Source organism: Pristis pectinata, chromosome 7 (assembly GCF_009764475.1).
Source record: "Pristis pectinata isolate sPriPec2 chromosome 7, sPriPec2.1.pri, whole genome shotgun sequence".
Taxonomy (NCBI): domain Eukaryota; kingdom Metazoa; phylum Chordata; class Chondrichthyes; order Rhinopristiformes; family Pristidae; genus Pristis; species Pristis pectinata.
The window spans coordinates 91,994,667-92,021,540 of record NC_067411.1 but is presented as its reverse complement, the minus strand read 5'-3'; the positions used below and the strand labels follow the sequence as shown (position 1 = coordinate 92,021,540).

At 40.9% G+C, this 26,874-nt stretch overlaps 1 protein-coding gene across 2 annotated transcripts in view; it reads right to left on the bottom strand.

Annotated features, from left to right (window-relative positions):
- Positions 1 to 26,874, bottom strand: part of chd1 (chromodomain helicase DNA binding protein 1) — a 105,646-nt gene that overhangs the window by 54,761 nt on the left and 24,011 nt on the right. For both annotated transcript variants that reach the window (XM_052019623.1, XM_052019624.1), the window contains exons 3-5: positions 7,416 to 7,626; positions 6,902 to 7,003; positions 5,702 to 5,778 (exon numbers count right to left, since the gene is read on the bottom strand). In XM_052019623.1, coding sequence (XP_051875583.1) covers positions 5,702 to 5,778; positions 6,902 to 7,003; positions 7,416 to 7,626 — 390 coding nt within the window. The remainder of the gene's footprint in view (positions 1 to 5,701; positions 5,779 to 6,901; positions 7,004 to 7,415; positions 7,627 to 26,874) is intronic.

Genomic DNA, 26,874 nt, shown 5'->3' with positions numbered 1-26,874 from the left:
CAATATCCTGAGGATTACCAATGACCAGAAACTCATCTGGACCAGCCACATAATACCATAGCTTTAAGAGCAGGTCAAAGGCTGGGTGATTAACCATTTGACACCCCAAGCCTTTTTACCATCAACAAGGTACTAATCAGGATTTCAATGAAATACTCTCCACTTGCCTGGATGAGTACAGCACAAACAACTCTCAAGAAGTTTAACATCTACGACAAAGTAACAGCTTTCAATAGCACTACACTATGTACCATCTACAAAATGCATTGCAATTACTTGCCTAGGCTACTCTGACTGCACCACTTAAACCCACAGCATCCATCAACAAGGACACAAACGGCAGGTTCATCGAAATACCATCACCAGCAGGTTCCCCTCATGTCACACAATACCGTGTCTTGGAAATTTATCACAGGCCCTTCATCAGTGACAGCTCTGAATCCTGGAACTCCCAACTCAATGGCACTGCAGGATCACCTTCACCAGAAGGAATTAGAGTCACAAAACTCAGAAGGCATCCCTTTGGCTCACCAAGTCCATGCTGGCTATCTATCCAAATCCCATTTACCAGAACTTGGCCCATAGCCTATGATGCCTTGGCGATTCAAGTGCCCATCCAGATACTTCTTAAATGTTGTCAGGTGGTGGACTCAGTGGGTCATGAAGGCAGCTCACCTCTAGGGCAATAAGGGATGGGCAATAAACACTGGCCTTGCTGGTGATGCCATGACCACAAAAATAAATATTAAAATAATAATTTAATCGTGCAAGCACACAAATCATACCTCAACAGTTTCAAGACAATGCCAGTAATTGTCAGTGTTAGAGGGATCTTAATTGTCGATTTATATTAAATAACCAATCTAATGGTGAAATATTGGGGTTAACCTGCAAAATTACAACTAAAGGCACGGTAGTGTAGTGGTTAGAGTTACACTATTACAGCGCCAGCAACCCGGGTTCAATTCCCGCCGCTGTCTGTAAGGAGTCAGTACGTTCTCCCCATGTCTGCGTGGGTTTCCTCCAGGTGCTCCAGTTTCCTCCCACATTCCAAAGACATACCGGCTAGGAGTTGTCGGCATGCTATGTTGGTGCCGGAAACATGGTGATACTTGAGGGCTGCCCCCAGAACACTCTATGCAAAAGGATGTATTTCACTGTGTGTTTCGATGTAATCTTATCTTAATATATTTCGTATGTATAACTTCCTCTTAGAATATAACTGGGCAGTCTGTGGTAACAGAAAATTAGAACTTTGGGACAACATGGTACCAAAAAAATATTAAGCCACCATTACTAATCTCATCTAATGTGCAAACTGGGATATAATATGCCATGCTGGATTTAATCAATTTAATAATATTTTCACTGAACGCAGGAAACAAAATCACAGCCGCATGGGAAAAATAAATCAATGTGCATTTTGGAAATATACCTACTCTACTGCCATGTTGATAGGGTGATTTCTCTCACTGTGCCTTGTTGTAATGTTTTTCCGCAGAAGCATTAGCATTTCTGAATGGAACCACTGGCACTTACTCCCGTAACTGAGTGGAAGCTGGACTTCTGCCTAAGTTCCAAACATCTGCACAGCCAATCACCATAGATTTTCCTTTCTAATATGATTTTGGGACTCCCTATGAAACAGAGATTTCCTGAATTTCCTAGCATTTATGCTGGGGGAGAAACCTAGTGAGCTATTCATATACAGTGCAAATTAGACAGCTGAACCAGCCTAAGGGTGTGGCTTAACCTGCTCTCAGACCGTTTTGGTGAGAACTTGTGTTCAGAAACCAATGTGCTGTACAGGGCCTCACCAGTAAGAGCCTCCTGGAGGAAGTTTGCATCATAAATTCACTGAGAAGAAGAGTTGGACAACTGATTATATTCTGAATCATACCTGCAGTTCTTTGATCAAAGATAACATTAAGAATAGTGAAAGCAATATAACAAAACACCATCAGAACTAAAGACTAGCATTTTTGAGGACAAACAAGGAGGTACCAAAAAAAAGTAAGCCAACATTATTAACCTCATTTAATGTGCAAACTAGAATATGACATTACATGTCATGTTGGATTTAATTAATTTAATAATATTTGCACTGAATGTAGGAAATACAAAAATCACATTATCAATACAAATTATTCAGGTTTAAGTTTACTTCTATTTTAACTTCGAGTAAAGATTTAAATTTGGATAGGGACAACTTTGTTAGAATGTAGTGATTTCAGCAAAAATGCACTGGAAACATACCTGAAGATAAAACATTGTAGGCATGGATGGCACTAACTTGGAAGAACTACAAGTCAATCACTGCTTCACCTGGAAGGAATATTTGTGGTCCCAAACTGGTCAGAAGGGAAGAGATGCAAGGGGAAGCTTTGCCAGAGACCGCAGATGCTTGAATCTGGAGCAAAAAACAAACCACTGCAGGAACTCAAGCAGCATCTGTGGGGGGGGGGGGGGGGAGAGAAACTACCGAGGTTTTGGGTCGAGACTCTGCATCAGGATCTGATGAAGAGTCTTACCCCAAAACAATAACAATTCCTATTACCTCTCCCTCCCCCTCCCCCCCCCCCAGATGCTCCTTGACCACCGAGTTCCTCCAGAAGTTTGTTTTTTTGCTCCAGGTTTGGGATCTTCACTGCTTGCATGGAAAGGCGCTGTATAGGGGAGTGGATCCTAGTGGAGACGGAAGAATCAACTAGGTTGCAAAGAGTTGCAAAAGGAAAAGTCCCTTTGAAAAGGGGAGGCAGAGAAGATGTGTCAGGTGGTGCTATCGAGTTGCAGGTAGTAGAAATTATTGCTGAATATGGGGCTTGGAGTGGAGGGGGACGACAAGGACAAGGGAACCCTAATTTTCCTCTGTGTGAGAGGAGAGTGGATGAGAGTAGAAGTGTGGAAAATGGAACAGAAATGGTTGAGAGCAGTATTAACTGTGATGGAAGGGAGTCACTTTAAGGAAAAGGGATGACACTTTGGGGGTACCGGTGGGCAACATATTGAATTAAAACAGGTACAATGGAGCCTGAGAAACTGGGAGAATGGAATGGACTCCTTACAGGAAGCAGGGCCAGTGGAAATGTAGAAGAACCTATTATGGACCAAAACAGTAATTAAATGTGCAAGGTGAAGAATATGGGTAAGGTTGTTAATGAATAAGGCTGCCTTCACAAAATAGGGATACTTGCCATCATTATAGTTAAGGGTGTGAAATATTGCAAACCTAGTAAACAGAGCAAGTTTTAAAGGATTGAGCATCCCTGAAGGTAGTTACAAACCTTGAATGAAATACATCCCAGGCTCTTAAAAAGGGAGGAAACTGCAGAGGCTCTGACCTAATTATCTGTGGCAACAAGAGTGATGTCATTAGGATTGGCACCACTATTTAAAAAGAGATGCACAGATAAACAAGTTAATTACAGGCTAGTAGCCAACTGCAGCAATAAGCAAATAACAGAAATCAATTCTGTGGGACAGCTTAAATCTTCACGTAGGGATTCACTGACTGCTCACAACTGTCCACCTGGATTTGCTTAGGGAAGGTCAAGTCTAATTACATGAATGAAATTCTTGACAAGGTAACAAGGAGGGTTGATGAGTGCAGTGCATTTGATAGAGTATGTGGACTTTAGCAAACCTTTTGACAAAGTCCCTCATGCTAGACTGGACATCAAAGTAAAAGCCTATGGGACACAAGGAAGAGTGGCTCAGTGGCAGGAAGTAATAGTAATGGTTGATGGGTGCTTTTACAGTTGGAAGGCTGTTTCCAGTGTGTTCTGTACTAGAAATCTTGTTATTTGTAGTACATGATCTAGCGATTAACAACTTGCACTTAAATACAGAGGACATAAAGCCATTTGCACATGATACAAAAACTGGTCATGGGATTGACAGCAAGGCCAAAAATGTTAGACTTCAGGAGGACACTGATGGACTAGACAATTCAGAAGGAAAGCAGCAAATGGAAATCAATCCAGAAAAGTGCAAGGCAAGTATTTAGGATGTACAAAAAGGCAAGAGAATTTACAATAAATGGAGGGATATTAAAGAGGTGTAGAACAGAAGGACCTTGGAGAATATATCCTAGGTAGCAGGTTGATACACTGGCTGGATCACAGCTTGAACACTGGTCAACATATTAGCAGAAACGTACCATTGGAAGAGAAAGGAGATATACAAGAAAGTTGCCAGGACTGGAAAATTATAGGCATTAAGTTGAACAGGCTGTTTTCTTTGGAAATCCAAGGAGAGATTTAATTGATGTTTATAAGAAAATTAATTGGAGTGGGCACCTTGGATACTTGAGCCACTCAGCAAGATCATGGTTGATCTATCTCAACACCATTTTCTTGACCTATCCCCATATCTTCATTCCTTTCATGTCCAGAAGTCTATCAATCTCTCTTTACAGCATACTCATTAACTGAGCCCACACAGCCCTCCAGGATAGAAGATTCAGCACCCTATGTGAAGAATCTTCTCCTCATCTCAGTCCTAAATGGGCTACTATTTGGAGGCTGTACCCAGTTCTAGTATTATGATTAAAAACATGAGGGGCCTATATAAAGTAAGTAGGAAGGACCAATTTTCTTTAGTAGAAGAGTCATATACCAATGATATATTTAATTGGTAGGATTAGAGGGGCAATGAGCAAAAGACTTTTTACCCAGAAGATGGCAAGAGTCTGGAATTCTCTGCCTCAGGGAGATACTGGCAGGATCTCTAATCATTATCAAGAAGTTCTTGAACGTACACTTAAAGAGCAGTAACATGTAATGCTGTGGGCCTAGTGCTGGAAGGAGGGATTGGTTTTGATAATGCATTTTTTGATGCATGGAGACTATTACCAAAGGTTTTTCTTTCACAAAAAAGCACAAGGAGAGTTTAGAGGAATTTCTTCTTTCATATTGCAGAAAATTGTTACAGTTGCAGAAATACAAAAACACAACAAAATAGAAGCAGGCCATTAGACCCCTCAAGCCTGCCCCGCCATTCAGTACAATCATGGCTAATTTATGCTGGCCTCAACTCTTCTGTGTCAGTTCCCCACAACCCTCAATTCCCTGATCTTTCGAACATTTATCATCTCCGCCTTAAATATATCTAATGATCTGACCTCCATCACCCTCAGGGGCAGAGAATATTTGAACATTTTCTTCACAATCAGAAACCTATGTAATGCAGAAACCACACCACACAACTCTGGATTTGAAGAAAAACTTGAGTGATTTCAAGTTGTGGTTTAAAATCTGATAGAGAAAAGTGGCCCCCTATTTTGAAGTCAAGGAACAAGCAAGGTTGCAGAGGTATTTTGATGAAACAGGAAAAATGGTGAGGTATGGGAGAGGTGCAGCTAGAAGGAAAGTGGACATGATCTTCACCGCACAACAAGAAAAACAAAGGGACTTGATAATGTAATAACTCCACAGAGCCCTTGGAACCTGTGGTCCACTCTTATTCAAGGAGCAGCATTCGGGATGGTATTGAGAACCAAGTCATGCATCGGAGCATACAGAAGCCCTGCATACATGGCGGAAGGAATGAACCATCTCTTAAGCTACCCCCCTCCCCAATTAAAATTACTTTTTCTCTATACAACGCTTTCTGCAGATATGCTGTGCTCACAACAGACCGGCTATGTAAGATAATGAAGTCATTCTTAGCCGTAAATAAAAAACAATAAAAAAAAACTTACTCTCTGCGCTTCACATGTCTAGCAGTGTCTTCTGAGGACGAGTCATCATCAGAATCTTCACTGCTTGATGATTCCTCCTGAAGTATCAAAGCAATACAAATCATTTTTAACATACCAACATAAAATGAAACAAAAATTACTGCAAACAATTCTGGATTCAACGATCCTTTCACCAATTTAAAGAAAAACTGCAAAATTTCAACACAGACTATTTACAAGTAGAGTGGTAAGCAAGTAATATAAGATTTTATATTATAATATTCAAGAGATCAAATTTTTTTTAATGAACAACTAAACATCAAAGATATCTACAGTCTTATGTATTTAACAGTAGGACCCACTTTATAAAAAATCAAATCTAATTAAATGAATATTTTTGCATCACTGTGCAGACTACAGTAAAACTCTGATAACCCATGATGAGATTATTTGAAAAACTTGACGTTTTGCATCAGGTTCAATACGGCCAGTAGCCCCCCCACCCCAATCCCTGTATACTCACCCAGGCCCCAGTCCTTGCACTCCCTTTAAACTCACAGGGACCCTGTCTTCTGTAGACCCTTTAAACCCATCAGGTTCACCGGAAACTTCATATTATACTGCTGTGTAATATTTATTACACTGGAAACATTATATTACTGCATGATAATTACTTATTGTAATACTGCACAACATCTAAAAAAGTAAATTAGAAGTATGTTGGGCTATTGATAGGAGTAATATCCAATAGTTTGGAAAATCTACCAGTTTGGCTCTGCCAAACTCCCAAGGGTACCAGATTAACAAAATTCCCAAATATAACCACACTGCAGAAATAAACATTCTTTTTATAAATTACAGAGTACTGCCCCACTGGCAATACTGACATGAAGAGCATCCACTGGGTTTACTTAAAATATTTCAAGATGTAACCTTAGCCATCTGTAAAAATGAAGTTAATACTGAATACTTGTAAACCTAGGAACGATAGCAGATCAGGTTCTGTTGAGTAATGTAGAGAATTACTCTACTATTGTAGAACTACTGAATAAATTTCACTGTGCCTTTGATGAAATATAACCATCACTGCAAGATGCAAGAGGGCAAAATTTCCTGGTTTCCTATGTTAAATGCAACATGCTGGGTGACTTAACACATTTAGTAACTGCCTGTTATATTTAATAGAGGTCTCTTGGGTATTATTTTAATCAAATGGCAAACCTCTGAACTGTTGTTTGAAGAAAGTTGCTGCTGTTGTAGCTGTTGTTTCCTTAACATTCCAGATCTCTGCACAGCCAAAATACTTGGATTTGATTTCCAAAACTGCAACATTGAGCAAGAGCATGTCAACAGGTAAAACTTAAAAAAGGTCACACAAATTTTAATGAGCTAATATTACCAAAATATCAACATCCCTCCCTAATGCAAACAATCTGGCATTCAAGATAAGTTAAATTTTTCTGCAACTGCCAATACAAGAGTTACCTGGCAATGATTGTTTACTATAGGCCAAAGGTTATTGCAAGCATAAAATTACTGGAGGAAAGGAAATTTTATATTTTCTGTATGAGGCCTTTTGTTATTCAACAAACAACATTAATAATTAATGGAATTCTAATGATTAAGATGCATAAACTGCAACTTCAAGAAAACTTCTTCAAATTCATATCAAATCTAGCATTGCACATTTCAGATAAATATGAAGTAGTCACACTAAAATATTTAATATATTCACCTCTGCTCCATCTGTTTTTAGGACTTTACTTTCAATTGGTCTCTTTCCTCTAGATGATGACGCATTACTTTCTGAACCGGATGAATCAGAATCAGATTGGCTGGCAGAGTCTGAACCACTGTCAGAGTCACTGGAGTCATTGCTATCAGATTGGCTGCTGCTCCCATCACTGCTGCTCCCAGAACTTGAGCCTGATTCTTTGTCAGATTGGCTGAAAGAAAAATTAAGAATGTACAAATGACTTAAGTCCTCACTGCAACTGAATTAAGCTTAATATTTTGAAATTTGCTTCTTTCTACAAGTTGCCTGGAGAAAATAACATGGAATTATATTGTAACGTGAATTATCCCATGGTGCTTCACAGTTCGTTAACTTCCCACATCTTTCTCTCCTCCTCCCCTTCTGCAGTTCTACTCAGATCAGCATCCTGATCTAGTCCTACGTTGACTTAAATCCTCCACTTGCTCTCCAACCCTCATTTATTGCAGTCAGAGAAGCTTCTCCCTAGAGAAACTCTAAAGCAAGTTATAGTCAAATCCAGAATGGACCCAGACCTGCCAACTTGATTTCTCACTCCTCTGCTTCCCCCTCCCACATATCTCATCCACAAAGTGCATTCTTACTGCATGAGCTTAGTAGTGATTGTAACCAAATTACCAAATGGTCACTAATAATGGGGAGTGGGAAATCAGGAACATGCAGGAGGCCAAATATATGGGAATGTAGAGAGTGCAGTGAACCAAAAGTCACAGTCCTGGAGTAAACTACAAAGACAGAGGCAAGCTCTCAAAGGAATAAGAAAACAGTTAAAAATTTACATTGTTACGGAACAGAAAAGCAAAGGATTACAATGCATGCAGCATCAGTCATGCCCCTAGGTGTTGGTGATAGAGTTTTAACTGCTAAAAGAAAGTCCTACATACAAACACGTTTGCATGAGCAACAGTACAATGATGCAAACTCATTATATGAAAGTTATTTGCAATTATATTCAAATCTAATTAATTCGGAAATCATCAATCATCAGCACACACAGATTTTTAGCCTCACTGCTGGAAGCCAAATGAGTGCTTTAAAACCAATGTGATGGATTATTTTACATCATCTAAATATTCTGATGTCAGATTACTCTTCAAGTATAGAACATTCAGTGACTGGATGGTTCCAACCATGAACATTTCGTGTTGAAAGATAATACAGTAAGCTTGATAAGAAATTGGTATTGGTTTATTATTGTCACTTGTACTGAGGTACAGTGAAAAGCTTGTCTTACAAACCGATCGTACAGGTCAATTCATTACACAGTGCAATTACATTGAGTTAGTGCAGAGTGCATTGATGTAGTACAGGTAAAAACAATAACAGTAGAGTAAAGTGTCACAGCTACAGAGAAAGTACCGACTGGATGAGAATGGGAGAGCTGACCAGGAGGGAACATAATGCTAATTGATAAGCATATGGAGGAATTTAGATAAGCATATGGAGGAATTTAAAATGGGGGGATATGTGGGAGGAAGGGGTTAGATGGTCTTAGGTGTGGTTTAAAGGTCGGCACAACATGGTGGGCTGAAGGGCCTGTATTGTGCTGTATTGTTCTATGGTTCTATGATGAAAAAATACTTAAATGGTTAAACAGATTTAAAATGCATTCCATGTTATATGAACAGGTTAAATATTGAAAATGTTCCTTAGCACAGCAGAATTTTAATGTACAATCGATTGAATCACTAATCCCATGGTTTGAATAACAAAATGGAAGACAGAGATTAAACAAGGGGTGATTTTCCACTCTGACAGGATTCACTAACCAAGAGAAATGATACCAGTTTTTAAATGCACATTACTGAATTTTGTTATATTTTATGTACAATTTAAAATACTACTTCCTTCAAATATAACAAAATTAATAGTACAATATATTGTTTTTAGATGTAATCAGTTAATGTTTTTGCCTGCCAGTCATCACAATGTAATAATTTTATTAGAGCACAAGCCCAAACAGGAAATGTACAAATCCTTTAATACCTTTGGCTACAGTCACAAACTTCCAATAATGACTGAGATAATTTCCCTGCTGCTTTGCAGAGTGTTATCAAACTATCAGGGTCATCATCTTAAAAGTATCCAAGTGAAAATTCATCTGATTAAACTTTAAAGGTACTTCTAAAATTCTTACAGTATGCCACACTTTGAGCATCTCAACAGAATGCAGCATGAAACTGCTATCAAAAGTTTTCAGTAATGCAAGTGCATGATTAATTACAAATATCATGCTCCTTGAGATCTAAGTCAAAGATAATTTACAATAAGCAAGGAACATGTCACTGAGCCCTGCATAATCAGAAAAAAGCGCTATTTCTCATATTTTATGATATACGAGGTGGTCGTTTGCCCATCAAGTCTGTGACAGCTCTCAGAGCAGGCCCATCAGTCCTATTTCCCAACATCTTTCCCTGTAACCTATTCTACCTCAATGCCCATAAACTCCCTGTTGATTCTCCTGCCACCTACCTATACTAGGGGAAATTTTTCACAGTAGCCAATTAACCCGCTAGCACACCTTTGGGATGTGGAAGAAAAACCATGTGGCCACAGGGAGAACATACAAACTCCACACAGACAGTACTCCAAGAGGACAAACCTGGGTTACTGGAAACTATGACAGCTGCTCCACTGTGCCACTCTTAACCATTACTTTTTCCTTCCTGCCACTGAGGCAATTTGGGACCCAATTTGCGACTCTCCCTTGGATTCCATGTAATATTACTCATTTTGAACTGTCTGCCATATGTGACCTCTAAAGCCTGGCTGATATTCTCATAGGTTGCATCAATTACACTGCCCTTATCAACTCTCCCTGCTACCTTGTCAAAGAATGTAGTTAGTCAGACAAGACCCTTCTGTAACAAATCCAGCCAGACTCCATTTCTATTTTCTAGTCTTTGCTTTCTCTTTCCTTCAAACCTCTGCTTAACATACTGCTTTTCAATTCTGTTTTTCAGCCTTCTGAATCTTTCTTCAGTTTACCATTCCCCTACCAAGCTTGTTTAAACCCTCTCCAATAGCACAAGGCTATTAACCCCAGCCCTGTTAAATGGCAACACATCTGCCCTGTACAGTTTCCATCTTCCACCTCCCCAGAACTTGAACCAATGCCCTAGAAATCTGAAGTACTCCTTCTTGCATCATCTATCCAGCACAGGGAGCAATCTGGAGGTTATTACCTCAGAAATCTTGCTTCTTAACCTCGTACCTAACTCTGTAAAAGCTGTTGACAAGACTTCATCCCTTTTCCTCCCTATGATGTTGAACATCCAGGTTGGTGCCAACCTCCTGCCCCACAATACTCTGCAGTCACTCAATGATGGTCTTGTCCCTACCACCTAAAAGGCACCCACCATCCTCAGATCACAACTCAATTTGCAGAAATCCCCTTCTGCTCTCCTGACCTTTTCCTCTCTCCCTGAACAGCTGTGGTGCTTTGGTCTTGGCTCTGGCTGCACTCCCCAGAGTAAACTTCTACTCCATTCATATTAAGATCTTAATACTGGTTAGAGAGCAAGATGTCCTTTCGCCTTCTGAATTACCTGCATGTTATTTATTGTCTGTCTGCTAGTCATCCATTTACTCTCTGACTGGCCTCTTGAGTTGCAGTGTAACTACCTTCTGAAATGTATTATCAATGAAATGCCAAGCTTCATGGATGAACTGCAATGACAACAGCTGTAGCTCAAACTCCAGAACTCAGAAATCTAGCTCATCCAGCTGACAACACTTTCGATACCTGTGCTGGTAATGGCCACTTAGTTTAGCACACTAAACAGAAAACAGAATGGATTCTTGAAATATAAAGCTGCAATGTTCCCTTTGCTTCATTAGAGTCCTCAATGAAGTCCACATTCCATGGAAACCTCATTCTGTGAGCACTGTTATAAAAGAAATTAAGGAATATGGGGTTAATGCAGAAAAGTGTTGCCATGATCTTACAGAATGATGGAGCATTCAAGTGGGAGCAAATGGCCTCTACAAGTTTCTGTGTTTTATGTCAAATGTGCTGTGTTAAAACGTGATGTGCTTCAGCAGAACATTCAACTTTATATTCTCAATATTTTAAAAATAATGCAGCCCATAAATCATTAATTATTTTGGAGGGGAGGGGCTCAGGGTGCATATTTCAACCTTAGTGAATAAGGAGAGTTTTTGTTCAAAAAACTTGGAAATCATTGCTGCAAGAGATGTGACAATCACACTGCATCCACCAAGTTCCCAGAATGAATAATATGATTACTTCCTGACATTGTGTTTGCGATACTGATTACACAGAACACTGGAGAAAACTTCTCTCATTTGAAATGGTGCAATGGGATCATTTATGTCCTCATTAAACAGTAAATAAGGTCATAGTTTAACATCTCAACAGAATCCTGATAATGTATCATCCCCTCTGTTCTGCACTGTTACGGACTCAGTGAAAGTCCCTTTAAGATAGAGAGTGTGTGTGTATGTGTGTGTGGGGCGTGCTTACGTCAATAGAAGATAAAGGACGTAATGACGTTGTTGAAGAAGTTGGGGGGGAGAGGAGAGGGGGGGGAGAGGAGAGGGGGGGGGAGAGGAGAGGGGGGGGAGAGGAGAGGGGGGGGAGAGGAGAGGGGGGGGGAGAGGAGAGGGGGGGGAGAGGAGAGGGGGGGGAGAGGAGAGGGGGGGGAGAGGAGAGGGGGGGGAGAGGAGAGGGGGGGGGAGAGGAGAGGGGGGGGAGAGGAGAGGGGGGGGAGAGGAGAGGGGGGGGAGAGGAGAGGGGGGGAGAGGAGAGGGGGGGGAGAGGAGAGGGGGGGGAGAGGAGAGGGGGGGGAGAGGAGAGGGGGGGGGAGAGGAGAGGGGGGGGAGAGGAGAGGAGAGGGGGGGGAGAGGAGAGGGGGGGGGAGAGGAGAGGGGGGGGGAGAGGAGAGGGGGGGGAGAGGAGAGGGGGGGGAGAGGAGAGGGGGGGGAGAGGAGAGGGGGGGAGAGGAGAGGGGGGGGAGAGGAGAGGGGGGGGAGAGGAGAGGGGGGGGAGAGGAGAGGGGGGGGAGAGGAGAGGGGGGGGAGAGGAGAGGGGGGGAGAGGAGAGGGGGGGGAGAGGAGAGGGGGGGAGAGGAGAGGGGGGGAGAGGAGAGGGGGGGAGAGGAGAGGGGGGGAGAGGAGAGGGGGGGAGAGGAGAGGGGGGGAGAGGAGAGGGGGGGGAGAGGAGAGGGGGGGAGAGGAGAGGGGGGGGAGAGGAGAGGGGGGGGAGAGGAGAGGGGGGGGAGAGGAGAGGGGGGGAGAGGAGAGGGGGGGAGAGGAGAGGGGGGGAGAGGAGAGGGGGGGGAGAGGAGAGGGGGGGGAGAGGAGAGGGGGGGGAGAGGAGAGGGGGGGAGAGGAGAGGGGGGGAGAGGAGAGGGGGGGAGAGGAGAGGGGGGGGAGAGGAGAGGGGGGGGAGAGGAGAGGGGGGGGAGAGGAGAGGGGGGGAGAGGAGAGGGGGGGGAGAGGAGAGGGGGGGGAGAGGAGAGGGGGGGAGAGGAGAGGGGGGGGAGAGGAGAGGGGGGGGAGAGGAGAGGGGGGGGAGAGGAGAGGGGGGGAGAGGAGAGGGGGGGGAGAGGAGAGGGGGGGGAGAGGAGAGGGGGGGGAGAGGAGAGGGGGGGAGAGGAGAGGGGGGGAGAGGAGAGGGGGGGGAGAGGAGAGGGGGGGGAGAGGAGAGGGGGGGGAGAGGAGAGGGGGGGGAGAGGAGAGGGGGGGGAGAGGAGAGGGGGGGGAGAGGAGAGGGGGGGGAGAGGAGAGGGGGGGAGAGGAGAGGGGGGGGAGAGGAGAGGGGGGGGAGAGGAGAGGGGGGGAGAGGAGAGGGGGGGGAGAGGAGAGGGGGGGGAGAGGAGAGGGGGGGAGAGGAGAGGGGGGGGAGAGGAGAGGGGGGGAGAGGAGAGGGGGGGAGAGGAGAGGGGGGGGAGAGGAGAGGGGGGGGAGAGGAGAGGGGGGGGAGAGGAGAGGGGGGGGAGAGGAGAGGGGGGGGAGAGGAGAGGGGGGGAGAGGAGAGGGGGGGAGAGGAGAGGGGGGGGAGAGGAGAGGGGGGGAGAGGAGAGGGGGGGGAGAGGAGAGGTGGGAAGAGGAGAGGTGGGAAGAGGAGAGGTGGGAAGAGGAGAGGTGGGAAGAGGAGAGGTGGGAAGAGGAGAGGTGGGAAGAGGAGAGGTGGGAAGAGGAGAGGGGGGGAGAGGAGAGGTGGGAAGAGGAGAGGGGGGGGAGAGGAGAGGGGGGGGAGAGGAGAGGGGGGGGAGAGGAGAGGGGGGGAGAGGAGAGGGGGGGGAGAGGAGGGGGGGGAGAGGAGGGGGGGAGAGGAGGGGGGGGAGAGGAGGGGGGGGAGAGGAGAGGGGGGGGGAGAGGGGGGAGAGGAGAGGGGGGGGAGAGGAGAGGGGGGGGAGAGGAGAGGGGGGGGAGAGGAGAGGGGGGGGAGAGGAGAGGGGGGGGAGAGGAGAGGGGGGGGAGAGGAGAGGGGGGGAGAGGAGAGGGGGGGGAGAGGAGAGGGGGGGGAGAGGAGAGGGGGGGGAGAGGAGAGGGGGGAGAGAGGATAGGGGGGAGAGAGAGGGGGGGGGGAGAGAGAGAGGGAGAGGGAGAGAGGGAGAGAGAGAGAGGGAGAGGGAGAGAGAGGGAGGGAGGGGAAGGGAGAGAGACACCAGCCTGCTAGTTTTCTCTATCAATGGATGAGAAACAATAACTGTGTTTGCCACTGAAATCCATGTACGGAAATTGGAAGTAATCCGGTGGAGTTCACTTTGTTGCTGACCTGTAGAAGGAAACAGGTATTTGTGTGTGGACGACCACGATTCGGATGCTTTTCGGGGTGAGAGAGTCACTACCGAGTGAACACTGAAGTGTCGTTTGGGTTCCATCGTAGACCATTTGGAGTTCGTATTTACTCTCTCTATGTTTCTCTACGTCTACGTCTTATCTTCAGACAACGGTGGTTGTTGAAGAAGCCCTTGCTCATGTTTCACCTTATGGCTTGCGGAACTGAACTTTAAGAACCATTCCTGAACTGGGAATTTGGGACTTTGTCACACACACACACACACACACACACACACACGAAGAGTTTAGTTTTGGGGTTAACGTTCGAGGTTTAACATTTTTGAATTCTAACATACTAACATTTTTACTTTTATTTTACGTATTATCATAAGTAGTGATTAATAAAATAGTTTTTAACACTGAATCATGCTTGGTGTGTTTCTTTTGTTGCTGGTTCGTGACAGCACTAATGTGTCAACCTAGATTTTTAGTAAATACACATGCAATATCTCCACGTTAATTTGGCCCAGATTTCCAAATTCTATTCATTCAGTTTCCATTCACAAAATCCTGGATAACAATATACTGTTTGACAAACAGACTAAAATGACTACAGTCAGTCATAAGCAACACAGAAACAAGTTGCAAATGCTTACTGCCCTACATTAGCACTTATGCACCATATATGCTTCATGATCGTGATGATGATATCATAGCTATATTATTTTTTAAATTTTTGGAAATATAAATCTCTATGTTCTATTTAGCCTTATCTCCAACTTTTTCTACTCTTTTTGCTCAGTGTACAAAAAGAACTTCAACTATTTGCCAGACCTGGAGACTATCAACCCGGTAGATATTAAAAACAATCTGAAGTTACTTGCTACTTTGAACTCCAGATGTCATTATCTGCTTGCCTCAATCTCCACAGAAAAATTCCCTCCTTTACCAGCATAATCAGCTGAAAGTAATGCTAAGTTCCATTAATTTCCTTCATTAATGACTTACAGAGAAGGAAACATGTTCTCCTTGCCACGTCTGCAAGGTCTGTCCCACAACAATGCATACTCAACTTTTTTTTTAAAAAAAGGGGTTTGGAAAGCTACTTGGACATATTAAACCACTGCAAAATGAACAAGAATAAAACTAGATAGCCCCATCAGCTACAGCTGGATAATGAATGAGGAGCTGACAAAGGCAGTCAGTCCAGATGTCATAGTATGTGCTCGGCACTCGTAGTCAAAGACTGGATCCAAAATTTTGACCGTTGTTCTACATCCCAGACTCCAAGTTTCCCCTTAGGGGAGAGTCTAGGGTCAGAGGGCATAGTTTCAGAATAAGGGGTCACACATTTAAGACCGAGATGGGGTTGACGTTTTTTTTCTTTCAAAGGGTTGAAAGAATTTGGAATTTCTTGCCCCAGAAAGATATGGAGACTGAATGTTCAAATATATCCAAAGCTGAAACAGATGGATATTTACTCAGTATTAGAATCAAAAATTAGGGACATAGGGTGAGAAAGTGGGCTTGAAAAAAATTGAATGAGCCACGATCTTATTGAATGATGGAGTAGGCTCGAGGGAATCAAACGGTCTACTCATATTCCTTTTTCTTTGGTCAAGCACGTACAATAAAAAAGGGAAAATCATTTACAACCATCTTCAGCCGAAAGTGTCAAGCAGATGATTCTTCTCAGCCCAATTCAAATCTCTACATGTAGTATCAAGAAATAATTTGCCTGCAGCCATTGTATGTATGTATGCTGCATATAAAAGAGGACACAGAGTGCTGAAGTTGTATGCTTTGTCCCTAGTTCCAATTCACCTGCAACTCTGGCACGAACTCAACAATTCACAAATATATATTCTATTCATACCTGTGAGCAGCAATGCTTTGCTAACATCTGCTTTGAACAGCCAGACCTGGAGAATATCCGGTTTAGATTGATGTTCATTCCATACGAGTGCCAGAAAACAATCAGGTTCACTGAGAGAATCTATCCAACTCCAACTGCATTCATTGATACTATCAACACTGAATCCTCCATCATTACACTCCCAGGGGTTCATAACAGAGCAGAGAAGTCAAGGTTACTATAGCATACAAACAACTGGGTGTTCTGTTCTAACCATCTCAGAATTAGATTTATTATCACTGACACGTGAAGTGAAATTTGTTGTTTTGTAGCAACAGTACAGTGCAAGACACAAAAATCTATAAATTACAAAAATAATTAAATAATGCAACAAAAAAAAGGAATAATGAGGTAGTGTTCACAGGTTCATAGATCATTCAAAAACTTGATGGTGGAGGGGAAGAAGTTGTTCCTGAATCATTAAATTTGGGTCTTCAGGGTCCTGTACCTCCTCCCTGATGGTAGTAACAAGAGTGCATGTCCCAGGTGCCCGCCTTCTTGAGGCACCGCCTCTTGACGATGTCCTTGATGGTGGGGAGGGTTGTGCCTGTGATGGAGCTGGCTGAGTCTATAACCCTCTGCAGCCTCTTGCAATCTTGTGCTTTGGAGGCTCCATACTAGGCTGCGATACAACCAGTCAGAATACTCTCCACCGTACCTCTATAGAAATTTGTAAGAGTCTTTGGAGACATACCAAATCTCCTCAAACTCCCAACGAAGTAGAGCCACTAGCCTTCTTCTTAGGTATCTCTCACCCGATACCTAAAACCACCCACTACCCTACAAGACCACTCAGATATGATGGAATATACTCCAAATGCCTGGATGGAAGTTATTACAGGAGCATTCAAATATTGGTTCAAATTCTTACTACTCCTCACCTGGCAGTATTCTGTGCCAGGCTGATTAGTGGTTCAAAGCAGCACATCAACAACTTAAACATGACACTGATAGGTAATAATAATGCTGTGTTTGCTGGTGATACCAAAAATCACTTTTAGATACTGCACCTTCCTTAATACCACAAGAATTCTCCAACATAAAAGTTCCCTTTGGCTATGGTTGAGACCGTGTGATATTTTCATGACTATATACAAGGAGCATTATGAAATTGCTGAAATCAGTGCACTGATAATAGTGAAAATAAATCGAAGCAGAGCGAACTTCCAAAATAATATAATTTATGTACATTATTTGAATCAAATTATTGCAATTAGTTCAGTGGAACAGTGTAAACTTTGATTTAAAGCAGCACAGATTAGGTAATGGTAGTCATCGTTATGGGAAGGCTGTTTCTGAGTAGCCCCACCGAAGTTTTTTTGAGAATGGTCAGTAAGAGCAAAGCATTTGATGTAATCTACATGGATATTGGCAAGCTTTGACAAGGTCCTATTTACCAAAATAGTAAAAGCCTATGGGGTGTGACAAAGCTTGACTCCAAAATTGGCTGAATGGCAGGAAACAAAGGGTAATGTTTGACGCTTGTTGTTCTGACTGGAAGGTTATTGCCAATGGGGTCCCAAAGGGCCCATTACCAATGTCTTGCTTGATATTGTGTATATTAATGATTTAGACTTAAATACGGCAGGCAAGATAAAGAGGTTTGCAGATTGACAAAAAAAACTGTGAGATAGACCACAAGAAGATTTAGACTGCAGGATTACATAGATAGTTTGGTCAGTTCAGCAGAAAAGTCCAAATGGAATCTTGTTCAAAGAGAGGGGATATATTTGGACAACTCAAACAAGATAAGGATTCGCACCTTAAAGAGAGGAGAGAGTCATCTAGTAATACATGTTGGAAATACACAAAGCTATAAAGGAATAGGGAAATTTTGAAGCATACATCCACAGATTCTTAAAGGCAGCAGGGCAGGTAAATAAGGTGGATATAACTGCACAAGATGCTCTCCTTCATTGACCAAAGCAGAGATTATAAGAGTAGAGAAGATGTGCATGAACTATGCATCACACAAGATAAACGATAATTTGAGTATTGTGTGCAGTTCAGAGCACCACATTACAAGGAAACGAGTAATTGGAGAATATGCCGAGAATATTTATGAAGGACTGGAAAATTTTAGCTATGAGGAAAGATTGAATAGGGGTTGATTTCTTTTCAGGTGGCCAAGGGCAGATATAATTGAGTTGTTGAAAATTATGCAAGGCCAAGTTAAAATAAGTAGCAAGGACCTTTTTCCCTTACAGTGCTCAGAAACTGGGAGTGTATGAGAGTAGTTTGGGGGGGGGGGGGGGGGGTGGTGGTGGTGGGTGGTCTTCATTAATGGAAGAGTGATGGTGTTATTATGGGGAAAATTGACAACCAGGTTAGATAGTTGAGATCTGGAACTCACTCCCTCAAAACATGTTGGAGAAACCCTTATCACATGAGCTGATGGGTGAGGCTAGGTGAATTTTTTTTTCAACTGGCACTGACACAATTGTCCATATGGTTTCCTCTGCATCATCAAATTTTCAAGGATTCAACATTAGTGATAAGAATGAAGGGAAGTAATTAAACGTACCTTAGCTTCACTGAAGTTGAATTTACTTCAGCTCACACAAGTATAATAAAGGAAATGAGGACACACATCAGAGAATTTGAAACGCTAATTTAAAAGTAATATAGACTGTAAAACTTGAGATGTGTTACAAGATAGACTTTGTAAAGTGTATTTATTTTCCTAATACAAATGGTAGTTACCTGTACATCCCACTTAAATAGCCACATGTATGAAAACAATGTCATATCTACATTTTAAAAAAGTAGACTACAATGCAGATCTTGTCCTAAAGCACTATATTCTTTAATAGTGTTCTAATGCAAGACAAGTGTTAGAAATTCTGCTGAAATGGTGCTTTTACAACATTAGGACTGACCTGGATAGGTCAAGCTCAGATCGCAAGTGTTGTACCTCTGCCACAGTCTAAACACATCTAGATCACTGCTAAAACTGTCTCTGATGTTTTGAAATCCTTAACATTTGACAGTCCACTGCTCATCCTTTCATCCTTAATGAGCGAAAGGCTTGATAGTGTGGTGGAAGCAAAACGGCAACTGCTGCAAAAGTTTAGTAGGCACACAATTGATTAAAACAAATCAAGTCATTCTGATTCAATTTGCCTGCTTTGCTTGCAGCCAACTGTAAAATGGTTAAATCAAGTCTCATTATTTATATGACTAAACAGCAGAGGGAGCTCCTGGCTTAACATTGTTCACAGAGTAAGATACTGTAACTGTTGAGGAAAAAAAAGTGGCTTCAGAATGATGGAAATCCCTGTAATAATTACAGGAGACTGAAGATACAAGGTTTTGCAGTACGTATCCTATCCAGAAAAAAAGTCAACTATGAATGGAACACTAATAGGGCTAGAGCAGTATACTTTCTAAAAAAAAATTAATTCTAAATTTTAAGCTCTGCTAATAACCAAAGCTGATGTTGAGTGGAAAAATGCCCCTGTTCATCTATTCGCAAGTAAAATAGGTTCCTTATACCCTAAATTCTTAAAGTCATAAAATGTAGAACATTTTTATCTCCAAAGATCAGAAATTACAAAACTCTACTATGAAGTATGTAAACACCAAAACTCCAACTTAACCAGTTAAAGTTCAAGTTGCCACTCAGTTCATGAAGTGTTGATGAACTAGTAGGTTTTAAGAAAAAACTTAACAGAAAGCAAGAAAGCAGAGGGGGAACTCCAGAGCCTAGGACTAGACACCCACAATAGTGGAACAATTAAAATTTGAAAGGTGCATGAAACAAGAACTGGGGGAGCACAGATATTGCAATTTTGGAAGTTACAGAAATGGGGAAAAATAGAGCCAGGGAGGAATTTGTAAACAATTGAGAATTTTAAAGTCGAGGTGTTATTTAACCAGGAATTAACACTGGATAGGTTTACCAAGAATTCAATTAACTATTTAAATATACTGCATATATTAGAGTATACTAATCGACTGTAACCGTCACATCTTGTCAACTGACACTATGTCACAAATATTTACACTTTTGTTGAGTTTACAGAGCAATCCTGTGATAAAGTCATTTTTAATTTCCTAATTAACATAGCATTTGAGTTAACAAAAAAATGGGGGAAAAAGGAGTTCTCAACTCAAAGTAGTGAGAAATAGTTGACAGTTTACATGTGTAGAGTGCCATTAGCCTTCGCTATTGGCTGTGGTATATAATTTTTGAAAGCAACAAAATTGAACAGTTAGTTCCCACAGCATAACCAATGAATCTCTGGTGGCCTGCTGCTGGCATCTTCAGTACAAGATAAAACAGCATTTCATAAAATGTTTATAATAAAAAAATACACTGCAAAATTATGGGTTGTTCTCTTCATTTTCTGGTAATTAAGTGTCATTTGCACTTTGTCTTTTTGCCTATGGTGCATTGCAAGCTTATCAATTTGCACTATTAACAAATGCAAGAACATAAGGAACAGGATCAAAGCAGGACTTATGACCCTGTAACCTACATGATCAATCAAGATCAGGGCTAATTTTTTTTCCAAGCCCTTCATTTGATTCCCTTCATATCTGAAAATCTATCAGTCTCAGCCTCAAAAGTATCCAATGACTACACATCCACTGTCCTCAGATTTGAGGATTACCAAGATTCAGAACTCTAAGAAAAATGTTTCACCCAAGTCCTAAATAGTGGCTTCTTATCCTGAGATTTGCCTTTTTGTTTCTAGTGTCTCCAACTAAATGACACAGCCTCTTACCATCTACTCTGTCAATTCTGTGGGTCTTAAAAAGATCACCTTTCATTACTTGGTTCAAACATAAAACACCTTACAATGCTTGGAGACATTTGGTATTTACTAAATTACTGGAAAACTAACACTCTGAACAGTAGAAGTAAAATATACTTGACCTCTATATTTGATTACTAGCCTGCATGTAAGCACTATGCCACAGTTTACTTTAGAAATAAACCCATCCATAATCTGTTACTAGCTTCCTCTTGAAATATATTATCAAAGATCACAAACCTAATTTTAGATTAAGTTATTGAAAGTGACAATTTAAATTAACAATGTAGTGTCATAGTACTTCAAATTTAACACCCCAATTATAGTTCAAGTCCTTTCAGTAATGCATTCTACTGGTAATCATCTATTTGTCAATGCAATCTATTCAAGTTAATCATACCTTGAAATGGTATAACAAATAAGTTTTTCCTTTCATTGACAATCACCAGATTGCCAAGGGTTCCAGATGGCCCACACAAGCATACTATCCAGAAACAAGAGCAATACCATCACCACTTTGCTCAACCTCGAATATTACTCCAAAATTGTTGCTTCCGTTGCTTCACTCAGAATTTGATCTCAGTCTTTTCGCCTGTCTTAAATCTGCCCTATCCCCCTATCTTGGTATAATTCAATCTTCTGTTACTGCCCAGCCCCTTGTGTCTCTTTATGCAATCATCATAGTCCCCTTTACGTTTCAATAGCAAACTACTCAGAGTACAAGGTGTAGCTGACACTTAACAAGACATATTCAACTTTGTCCTTCAGTAATTGAACTGTGTTAAGTATGGTATCTAGCAGCCAATTTACTTTCGTTTTCATTTGGCCAGTTATTGAACACTTTATGCATGAGTCAATTATTTCACATACTTAACTACGCCTAGCTATTAAATCACCAACAATTACAGACATGGAAGCAGTGTATGAGACTGTAAAAGACAAAAAAAACTATAGTCCATATTTTGCCTCTTTAAGAATTGTTCTTCCAATTACATTAATTTGATTTTTTTTCAATGCTTGCAGACAATAGACAGAAAAGTGGGAAACAGCCAACACAATTGAATAAAGCAAACATAATATACTTGAATACTTCAAAATGTAGTTTTTTTTTCCTCCTGAAAAATACTGGATAAGCTCCTAGATAAGACGATTGATAATCTGGAGATGAAAAGGCAAAGTACCAAAGATGTTTTAAAGTCACATACTTTTGTTTGACCAAGTCAAGGCTTTTTGAATGTATCAACACACACAAAATGCTGGAGGAACTCAGCAGGTCAGGCAGCACCTATGGAGGGAAATAAACAGCCGACGTTTCAGGTCGAGACCCTTCATCGAGACACTCTGGAATGCATGCATTGGTGGAATGTTCAAATGTAGCATTTTCAGCCAGATTCACCTTGCTGAAATGATGCAATTTAATTCTGAAACAATAAATATAAAAATTTAAGTAAAATAAAATGTTAAGGCTGCATAAAACAGAAAATGTTGGGAATATCATAACAGCAATTGTGGAAAGAGAAATGGAGCTAATATTTCAAGTTGGAAACCCTTCATAACAAAATCTGGAGTTTGGATTCCAAAATTAGGATGATGGTAAAGTCCAAGTGTATCCAGACTTGATCTTCATCACATAATGGGAATAGATATATAGAAAAGTTGGTTATATAGGTTAAACTGCAAACAAAATGTTACCTAATAACTTTTGCGAAAAAACACAGAAAACTAGTTTTTCAAGAGACTGATGCATGAACAGATGGTGTCCCAAAGATGACACAGACTGGGGCTGGGAGGGAAAGAGGGGGAATAGAGGGAGAAAACAGAGAGAGGAGAAAAATGGGGGGAGGGGGATGAGAAGGGAATTCCACAGATTAACAACACTCCAGAAGAAAATTCTCCTCAGTTTTAAACGATTAACCCTGTACCTTGAAACTATGAATCTTCATTCTAGACTCTATCAGCGCCTCTCAGACCTCAACATATTTCATAAATTTCAAGCGATATCACATTGTTTTAAATTCCAGACACGTAAAAAAAAACTTTCCTTACACATATTATCTACTTAAAATGGCAGAAGTAGCACATCACTTTTACTGTGTATTTACTTAAGTTGTGTCTAAAGAAGGTTCTTAGAAACTTATCTTTTGCCTTTTTGTCTTCACATGAATACCAAGAAAATCCTTCAAGAAACACCAATCATTTGAAACAGTACAGGTCCTCCCCAGGTTACAGCAGGGTTTCATTTCTGTAAACTGTTAGTAACCTGGACAGTTTGCAAGTCAGAAACACGGCTGCAAACCAAAATCCCAGGCAGCAGAAGATGCCTGCAGCAGCCAGCTAAAGCCAAAACCTGCTGGTCTCCCAAATGCTTGTTTGTATGTATGGGCTGTACGTAAGTCAAACATTCATAACCTGGTGAAGACCTGTATCCTCTTCTGATCTACTTGGCTTCGCCCAGCATGGATAATTCAATTCCTAACTCAGTAATGATGAATAAAAGGGCAAAGAGCATGAAATATCTCCCCATGAAATGGGACCAGTTTTACAGTGAGATACATCAAGAGCTTGCAGGCAATTAGCAGCAAATACAAGCCAAACGATTAAAAGGAAGATGAAAGAAACATTTCAGAGAAGGGTATTAACTGCTGCAAATTTTTAAGCATTTTCAGAAATGTAAGTGACCCAAGTAGGGAAGACAACTCAAATCTCAAATTCTCGACTACTAAAATCACAATTGGGCCACAAGACTGCAATGAAGCACATCAAATATTTCCATATGTAGTAACCATGCTTCATGAATACTTACTTGCACATGAAAGTTACTCAAGCTGTGTCGACTAAGTAACTTCATTAAATAAGATTAGATTAATACAATTTTCTGGGTTAATGTGTGGAGTAATGTGTCATAATGCATGGGTTGAAACAATTTAAAAGTAGTATTCTAAAGGCCATTATGTGTTGAGAAAGTTGAACACTGGTCTTTTATCACTGGGACATGGGTTCAAATAAAAACCAGACTGGAAATGATAAGGACCCGATGAAATGAGTTTGCACCAATAGCCTGCAGCACTAAGGTGTCTCAATTCAAAACTGGTGGCCACTGTGGAAAATAGAGGTGGGGGACAGGGAGAAGTCATACTGATACACTAATGGATATTCTTTCAAACTTATCTCCCCAGCGTTGTTGTTCCAGCATCAGAGGTAACTGCATCGGATTGTGTTGTACCTAACCAGCCCTAGGAATATTTCACCCTGACACTGGAGATCTAAATTGAAACAACCTCATTCCACTGCACCAATCACTCCTAACTTTTTTTTGTAATTTACGTTATTGCTAAGATTCCACTGAACAATAATGTCAACAACACACTCAAGTAGGACTAAAAGCACACATATCCCACTGAAGTAATTAAAATGTTGGTCTGCCAGATAGATTAATACAATTCTTCATAAGCTATAACGATGCATCCAATTGGATGTTAACTGTTAACAGGACTTGTCAAAGTCTACGCAGCAAAAAAAAAATTCTTTCAAAAATTAAACAACCTGATAATGTCAAAAAAAAGGGTTGTAGAGCTTCCAGGATCTCTGAACAGAACAACCAATTATGTATTTCTTTACCAATCAGATGAAAGGATTGTGACATTAAAATTGCAATAACCATGAAAGAAGTGTAAATTAGGGTGGAGGAGAAACATTCCGATGATATAACATTGACTATTTCTGTCCACAATTAAAACCAGAAGGAATAAGCCACCATGTATGGAGTTACTACTTTTCATTTCCAAGAAACTAGCTGGAAGTCATGAATACTTGTTGCAAAGAGATGTTTTATCTAAATATCCTCCCACAAATTGCATAACTTCCTGATATTCAAATGGATTTCAACTGCAACCAACCATTTGTAAAATTATCTACTTTACAAGGTTGCAAAAGTTCATAATATGATTTACTCCTTCCTAGTCGAACAAAAATGATCTTCAAATAATCCATCCAATAATAACAACAGCCATGCAAGTGGACATCTACATGCATGATGGATTATAAAAGAGTTGCCAAAGCTCAAATAAAACACATTTGAAGTAATTATTTCCAAAACATATTTAGTATCAGTTATTTTCTTTGAAGCAAATCTAGAATCTCCTTTCTTTTTCAATCTTATTATTAATTTTCAAATTAGTATAAAATAATATATAACATTAGTAATTATACATATGGTGCAAAGAGATCAGGATAGCAATCATAATTAACATACATATTTATATATAAAATCACAATGAGTTAAAAAAAGTAATCTAGACCTCCTGTTCTCTTATTAAGTGAACAAATACAAAAGGAAAGATTGAAAAGAAATGAAATTTAGTTATATGAAAGAACCCCCAAATCAAAAAAAAATATTGATAATAAACCAAAAAAACCAAAAACTTCAAAAAACTGGACTGATATTTCTTCAAGTAAAAAGAAAAAAACATTACTATGTCATCAACTCCGCTCCTCTACATTCAAGGGTTATTGAAAGGAATCTGAAAAAGGTCTGCTTATATCATATGGAAATATTGAATAAAGGGACTCCAAACTTCCTCAAATTTAAGTTAAGGATCAACAGTACCACTTCTAATTTTTTTCTAAGTTTAAACATGCTATAGTTTGAGAAAACCACTGAAAAGTGGTGGGAGGCATTGGATCCTTCCATTTGAACAAAATGGATCGCTTGGCCATTAATGTGACAATGGTGATCATATGACAAGCAGAAGCAGATAAATGGCGAGATTCCATCATTGGTAACCCAAAAACTGCAGTAATAGGATGAGGTATTTATATTTAGTATCAGTTTTATTTAGTATCATATTTAGTATCAGTTATTTTCTTTGAAGCAAATCTAGAATCTCCATGTATAAGTATTGGATGTAAAACCATGCAATTCATGTGATACTATTCATCCACCTCCCTCATTTTATTTTACTCCCAATACAGCTGGGTATTTTCCTGTAGCTACTAGGTCTCAATACTATGAAACAAATTCAGAGTCTATGGTTGACAGCACCAATGGCCAGCAATTAACAAAAACATTGTTCTTTGTAAGGTTAACAGCCAAATGACAGCTTTAACACACATCATTGAATCAATTTGCAAAAACCTTTTAAAGAGAACTTTTTGAGAGAACATAATAAAATGATCCGGTAGTGCTACTGGAATGCAGTGCTCCAGTACACATGCAGCAGTGTCATTCTACTGCTCTCTGGTCTAGTCACATATTAGGAGTTGTGCCGAAAACACTAGCCACAAACAGTATAGTGTCTTGGAGTCAGAACACAGAAATGGGCCCCTCAGCTCACCATGTCCATGCCAACCTTTTTTCCTATCTCCACTAATCCAATTTGCACGCATTAAGACCATACCTATTTAAGTATCTAAATGCTTCTTAAACATAATAATTGTATTTGATTCCACCACCTCCTCTGGCAGTATGTTCCAGATATCAATCACTGTGTAAAATAAACTTAACCCCAGGTCCCATTTAAAACTCCTTCTTCTCACCTTAAACCTGTGCTCTCTTGTTTTTGATCCCCCAACCATGAGAAAAAGATTTTGACTTTCTCCTCAATATATTCCTCTCATAATCTTTGCTCCAAGGCAAACAAGCCCAGCCTATCCCATTTCTCCCATAACTAACATACTCCATCCAAGCAATGTCCTGGTGAATCTGCATTGCACAATTCAGTGCAATCCTTCCAATGGTGTGGTGATCGGAACTACATACAATACTCCAAGCATGGCCAAACCAGTGTTTTGTAAAGCTGTGACATAAGTTCCCAACTCTTACATTCTATGAAGGCAAGTATGCCATATGCCTTCTTTGCCACTCTATCAACCTATGTTGACACTTTCAGGGACGCCTAGGTCTCCCTATTTAGCAAGATTCCTTTGTGCCGCATCATTTATTGTTTCTGCCCTATCTCTTTGACTTTCAAAATGCATCACCTCACACTTGTATTAA